Source organism: Cyclopterus lumpus, chromosome 5 (assembly GCF_009769545.1).
Source record: "Cyclopterus lumpus isolate fCycLum1 chromosome 5, fCycLum1.pri, whole genome shotgun sequence".
Classification (NCBI taxonomy): Eukaryota; Metazoa; Chordata; class Actinopteri; order Perciformes; family Cyclopteridae; genus Cyclopterus; species Cyclopterus lumpus.
The window spans coordinates 19764077-19769630 of record NC_046970.1 but is presented as its reverse complement, the minus strand read 5'-3'; the positions used below and the strand labels follow the sequence as shown (position 1 = coordinate 19769630).

General features: G+C 43.7%; 1 protein-coding gene across 1 annotated transcript in view; it reads right to left on the bottom strand.

Annotated features, from left to right (window-relative positions):
• Positions 1-540: 540 nt before the first annotated feature.
• rbck1 (RanBP-type and C3HC4-type zinc finger containing 1) overlaps positions 541-5554 on the bottom strand; it is a 6300-nt gene continuing 1286 nt past the window's right edge. The window contains 15 exon segments of the mRNA XM_034533603.1: positions 541-933; positions 1030-1173; positions 1776-1874; positions 1995-2174; positions 2716-2812; positions 2914-3041; positions 3043-3075; positions 3834-4007; positions 4095-4199; positions 4201-4238; positions 4466-4642; positions 4645-4663; positions 4803-4899; positions 5337-5416; positions 5418-5491. Of these exon segments, the coding sequence (XP_034389494.1) occupies positions 853-933; positions 1030-1173; positions 1776-1874; positions 1995-2174; positions 2716-2812; positions 2914-3041; positions 3043-3075; positions 3834-4007; positions 4095-4199; positions 4201-4238; positions 4466-4642; positions 4645-4663; positions 4803-4899; positions 5337-5416; positions 5418-5491 (1526 nt within the window). The 3' untranslated portion in view covers positions 541-852.

Below are 5554 nucleotides of genomic sequence, written 5' to 3'. Positions count from 1 at the left end.
CAAATATACACTTTTTGGCCAGTTTGGATAAGGTATTACTTTGGTATCCAGCAATCGTAACTCACTCTTGTCTGTAGATCTGCTATAGACTAAAGGAAGGATAATAAAATGATTGTATTGTTGTAGTTCATTCATTGTAGCCATGTGAATACATTATTTATTTTATTAGCTGTTGAGTGACCCGTTTGTGAATACTAAATTTGTTTATTAGCCTTTTTGCTCAAACATCCATCCATCCATTTTCAATACCGCTTATCCTCATTAGGGTCGCTGGAGCCTATCCCAGCTGACACTCGCAGAGCTTTATCCAATCAAAGTTAATAATTAAACTGGTAGCAATATGATTGCTGGCTCATCAAACTTGTTGTAATGAAAGCAGTAGCCAGAGGTCAACACATATGTATGTATATATATATATATATATATATATATATATATATGTATTTTATATATATAAATATATATATATATATATATATATATACATACACATATATATATACATACACATATATATATATATATATATACACACACACATATATACATACATATATATATATATATATATATATATATACACATATATATATATACATATATTTATTTATTAGGCATTCATTCATCACACCGACAAAGTATTAATATATCAGAAGATCCAGATAATCTCACACTGACGGCTAGAATCATGGAGATGTAGAAGATATCGCTGGATGTTTCTTTAGCTTGTATGTAGCATTTACACTGCAACAGTGTGACCGCACAGCAAAGAACGTTGTGCCTCGAACAGTCATTAGGTTAGCAGTCAGATGTAATCTGCTTTTCTTCTGCGTTTTCATTACTGCGCTTCCCTCAGTGGCAATTTTGGCAGTTGGGATGACAAGGCTGATTATTGACTCGGCATCTACAGCCCCCAGATGTGTCGCCGCTGCCCTGTAAGAGACAACAAAAAGGGAAAAAAAATCATATCCTCTTGAATTCCAAACCAACACTGGAAAAATTGGTTTTCTTCTCCTTTTTTTTTTTTACATTTGGTCCCCAGCGAGCTTGTTTGGTGACCCAGCAGATTTCTGTCTTGCACATCAAACAGCAGATCCAGTCACAGCCATCCTTTTTCTGGATGACGATGTCACACCGTGGACATTTCATGGCCTCCCCGTTTTGAAGCAGGCCCTGTATTGAAATTCAGTGGAATAAAATCAATCAAAATGCAAAGTAGCCAGTAGCCAGTGGGTGAGAAATGCCCAATACGACCGCTCAGACAATCAACTGCTGATTAAAAAGATGAAAAACAGTACGTTGATCAAGGGACAAGGAGCCTGAGGTTTTGTCCATAAAAATGCATTTTAAATTACAATATAAAGTGTACAACTAACTAAGTCAAGGTCAGTGCAGAACTTGTAAAACAACATTTTGTTAACATTAAATTGTGCAGGATTTCAAGTTGACTCTCCAGAATGATAAGTGCAGACAGTTAGACTGTCTCTTTATCCGTGATTCAACGTAGAATTATTTCACAGCATTAGATTTGATTAAATCATTGAGCGTTTCTGCGTGATCCGGTTTTATTTGAGTTGACTCAAACGAAGCTACATTTAAAGACCCCCTCAGAACTTCCTGTACTGGCTTATGGCTTACTGAGTAGAACACTGATGGAAAACCACAGAAAGTGATGCGTTTTGTGTGGATCCAAACTGGGCCACACACACACACACACGTTTATTGCCAAGCGTCACCCGCGGTGCAGCAGACCGCGGCTTTCGAGGTCGACCTACCTCGAGCATCTGCTTCGTTTGCTGCGCCGCCTGGTCGTTCTCTGCTCGGGTGCGCAGGTCATCCTGGTAGTCCTTGCAGTTCATGCCATCGTGGATGGCCTGCGAACACACACATACACACACACACACACACACACACACAACTTCCTTTATGTTTGCTGCACGGCGAGAACCTCTCGTGTGTCAAGTGTTTACCGTGAATGTCCAACAAAAACTAACCCTGCAGAGAATGCAGTTGGTTTCATCGCAGAGTTCACAGTGGAACTCGTTGACTTCGTCCTCGTAGATACACCACCCTCGACAGTTGGGAGTCTGACAGTGGAAGCTGTGCTCCGAGCGGCTTTCTGCGATGCTCAGACGCAACTCCAGGAAGCGCTGGTGCTCCTCGTCCGTGAGCAGCTGAACACAGGCTCATACAACGGGAACAGGGAGGGAGGGAGAGAGAGAGAAAGTGAGAGTGTGCATACTGTAGGGTTGTCGTCTCAGAGAACTTGCTATCTCCTGCCTAGGATGAGTTTTGAATATTAGATTAAACCCCCATCCCCTCCCCCCGACTGAGTTGCTAGATTTCCCCTTTTAGGTTTTTTTTGCCTTGAAAAGAATTTCTTGAAAAAATTACAATTAACAATGAGCATTCCTACACATGCTTAATTTTGTGTTGCATGGTCCTTTATGGATAACTTATATTCCAGTAGGTTTAAAAGCAGAAAAGTAAACTATTGTTTTCTTTAGTTTCAATCACTTTGACCAAGCAGTGCAGACACACATGAACAGTGAAATATTACACGAGGTCTACAAAGCTAACGGGCTCATTTGAATTATATACAGGACGTTTTCCATTTGAATTACATACAGTACATGTCGATGCCAGATTGCCCTCCTCTGAGCGCACTGGGAGGCCCCCCTCAAGAAGGGTCTCGCTCTCCAGTCTTACACTCACCGCATTGATCTCTCGGTCCAGCAGCTTGCTGTCACAAGCCTCCGGACAGGACACCTCAGCATCTTGACTGTTCACTATTGTCGATTTGAGACAGTCCCTAAACGAGGAAAGACGAGCACGAATGAAAACGTGCTTAAATTACTAACATTTGCCCATGTTGCAGATAGTGCATTGTGTTAGTCATCCACTGTGTCCGACCTGCAGAAGATGTGCAGACACTCTCTGAGCACGACGCCCTGCTGTGCCAATAGGGGAGAGAAGCAGATAGGACAGTCGGTCGCCGTGGCGTTGGAGATAAGACTCTGCTCTTCGGTGGCCAACAAATGCCAGGAAGTTCGTCTTTCGTTCCTCCTGCTGAGCCTTCGTCACCCGGAAAGGGAGGGAAACCAATAACAACAGAGAGATTGACTCCAAATTACCAAACCGCGTGATCCTGATGTTTCCAGAAAATGTAAAGTGAAAACCGCCGAAGCTCTTGGCATCAGCCTTAAAAAGTTCCCTTTAGCCCTCTGTCCTCTATTGGTTCTGCATTTATCATACAGATAATGAATATTAGTTTTGATACCCATTAAAAGCACTTCCATCAAGTTTTTCTTTTTACGCACACATTTTCATCTACAGGATATAACAATGTGTGCAAATTACTAAAACAGTATGGCAACATTGTGTAGCTTAAAAATTGGAATATTGACAAAAAATGTGTCACAGAACAAAATGTAGAAAACCTTTTAGGCCGGCTGACCATGTGATTAAAGCTGACAAAACAACAACAACAACAAAAAACGTCGTACTAAACTTTTTCTGTGCACATTAGTACAATCTAGCGCACACCAGGACGACTGCTCAGCCATTGCGTTTACTTCGGTGAGGCCAATAAATGTTCCGTTTTTCAAAGTCGTAAGAGTTATTCATTAAATGATATGTTCGAGCATTGAGGCCATAGTTAGTGACATATTGAGAGGTGATTCTGGAACTTGTGTGTGTACATTTAGGAAACCTAAAGACAACTCCTGCTACAATGCCAGCTGCACCATGTTGAGATGAGTCTCTGTGTTCTCGGTTCTCGAATAGATTTCAGGAATGCTAGTCGCCCGATTCCTAAGTAACGGCACCGTTACCTGTTCGTATTGCAACGTGGCCAGGGTTTCCTGCTGGAGTCGATGAACCTCCTGCTGGTCCGGCTGGTAGATGTCAGGCACCGATAACCCTCCGGCCGAATCTCCTCCGCACATCTCACAGCCGGGGCGCGTCGGTTTGTTCACGAACGTACAAACGGCGCAGGGCCAGCCCAACTGCATGCAAACACAGGCAGGCTGGACTTAACGCTTGTGGAGTCACAATGCAGACATGATGTCGAATGCACGGGTTTGTGTTCTGACCTGAGGTTTAAGCAGCGCCGCGGGTTTAGGAGGAGGAGGGGGAGGAATGTGTTGAGTATCAGGAGGAGCAGCTGTCTTCTGACCACCACCATCACCCACCTCGGCCCAGCCCTCTGGGCACAAACTGCATGGACTCTATGATACCTAAGAATAATAATAGGTTTATTGAACCTGTATGTTACCTTGTTATTTCCACCTGTAATCAAGGCGGGTATTGAACCTACTAAAATGTGTTCCGCATTAAATAAAAAAAACACATTGAGTCAGGATTCAATATTTTTGACAGACGAATTGATAATTATTTTTACAAATTTCATTGATCAGATGAGCTGAGAAAAGAAAGGAATCGTTGTCAGCAGCCCGTTACTGACCATCGAGGCGTTGTTGCTGCTCGTCCTGCTTGTATTGCTGCAGTGTGAGATGAGCCGTGTTTGCGGAGGGGATGAACAGGAACGCCTGGTCTCCGTCGCGCTGGACGCCGTGGCTGTACAGCGTCTCGTGGTCGCCAGCCAGCCGCTTCCCGATCACCCAGCGCTGCAGCGAGGGGGGGACCCAAAATCAAGGTTTACCTGTGAACACAGAACGAGGGATAGACGGGTCGTTCAGTGACATTGTGATTTGGAAAAATCCGTTTCATAAAGCGCGCGCGTTTGCTGCGCAGTGTGCATCGAAAATAAAGCTCCAAGTGTTGTGTTGTCACGTTAGCACCTTGTCTTTAAGTTGTGCAATTGTCATGCCGGAAGAAACCACGACAATCACTGGGATCTCGACATCTGACTGAGCATCCTCCACTCCAACCCGCAACCTATGGCATAGAAAACAATGGAACCAGCTTTACGTTGATTTGTCTATTATATATGCATCCAAACCACACACAGAGACACATACGGTACATGCACACACACACACACACACACACACACACACACACACACACACACACGCACTTTGGTTTACTTAGCAATTCATTTCAATTCAAATCAGTTTATTTTCTATAGCCGAATATCACAAATTACGAATTTGCCTCAAAGGGGCTTTACAATCTGTACACATACGACATCCCTGTCCAGGACCTCACAATCGGATCAGGATACATAATCCAAAGTTCAAAACTGAATCCATAACTTAACGCTGCCATCGGAAAGATGTAAATTATTTCCCACGGGGCAACAAGGTTCATGTTATCCTTTTTTGGGGGGCAAACTATGGCCAAAATAAGGAAGTCACACAGTTGTGTCCCACCTTATGGAGTCCTGAAGGTAGGGCCTTACTGGTGACGCTGAACGGACTACTGGGACGGAGAGTTTGGGACCAGTCCTCTGGGCAAAGCTGGACCCGCTTCCTGTTCGTCCCCACTGTTGAAGGGCTTCCACTCAGGGAGAGGGCCAGGTCTTCCGCTGCACAGGGAGCAGGGAAGTGTTCTTATCTGCATGTATTCTGCTTTTCATCTTATTGTCAAC